The sequence below is a fragment of the Cariama cristata genome, unplaced genomic scaffold (genome assembly GCF_000690535.1).
Source record: "Cariama cristata isolate BGI_N322 unplaced genomic scaffold, ASM69053v1 scaffold24812, whole genome shotgun sequence".
Taxonomy (NCBI): domain Eukaryota; kingdom Metazoa; phylum Chordata; class Aves; order Cariamiformes; family Cariamidae; genus Cariama; species Cariama cristata.
In genome coordinates, this window is record NW_009603592.1 from 1 (window position 1) to 1030 (window position 1030).

General features: G+C 56.1%; 1 protein-coding gene across 1 annotated transcript; it reads left to right on the forward strand.

The window, feature by feature from the left end:
• Positions 1–6: 6 nt before the first annotated feature.
• Positions 7–1029, forward strand: LOC104157793 (somatostatin receptor type 1; the record flags this gene model as incomplete). The annotated part of the gene is made up of 1 exon (XM_009695268.1): positions 7–1029. A coding segment is annotated over exon 1 (939 nt), but the record flags the coding sequence as incomplete, so codon positions are not given.
• Position 1030: the final 1 nt, after the last annotated feature.

Consider the following 1030-nt stretch of genomic DNA (forward strand, 5'->3'; position numbering starts at 1 on the left):
AACAGCACCCTGAGTGAGTCTCAGGGCAGCGCCATCCTCATCTCGTTCATCTACTCCGTGGTATGCCTGGTGGGGCTGTGCGGCAACTCCATGGTCATCTATGTGATCCTACGTTATGCCAAGATGAAGACGGCCACCAACATCTACATTCTCAACTTGGCCATCGCGGACGAGCTGCTGATGCTCAGCGTCCCCTTTCTGGTCACCTCCACCTTGCTGCACCACTGGCCCTTTGGCTCACTGCTCTGCCGCCTGGTGCTCAGCGTGGATGCCATCAACATGTTCACCAGCATCTACTGCCTGACCGTGCTCAGTGTGGACCGCTACATTGCTGTGGTGCACCCCATCAAGGCAGCTAGGTACCGCCGGCCCACTGTGGCTAAGATGGTCAATCTGGGTGTCTGGGTGCTTTCCATCCTCATCATCCTGCCCATCATCATCTTCTCCAACACAGCGGCCAACAGTGATGGAACGGTGGCTTGCAACATGCTCATGCCAGAGCCCACCCAAAGGTGGCTGGTGGTCTTTGTGGTCTACACCTTTCTGATGGGCTTCTTGCTGCCTGTGGTGGCCATCTGCCTCTGCTACATCCTCATCATTGCCAAGATGCGCATGGTGGCTCTGAAGGCTGGCTGGCAGCAACGCAAACGCTCGGAGCGCAAGATCACCCTCATGGTCATGATGGTGGTGATGGTCTTTGTCATCTGCTGGATGCCCTTCTACATCGTGCAGCTGGTCAATGTCTTCGTAGAGCAGGATGATGCCACTATCAGCCAGCTCTCCGTCATCTTGGGTTACGCCAACAGCTGTGCCAACCCCATCCTCTATGGCTTTCTCTCAGACAACTTCAAGCGGTCCTTCCAGCGGCTGCTCTGCCTCAGTTGGATGGACAATGCTGCAGAGGAGCCCATCGACTACTATGCCACTGCCCTCAAGAGCAGGGCATACAGCGTGGAGGACTTTCCCCCAGACAACTTGGAGTCAGGGAGCATGTACAGGAATGGCACTTGCACCTCCAGGATTACCACCC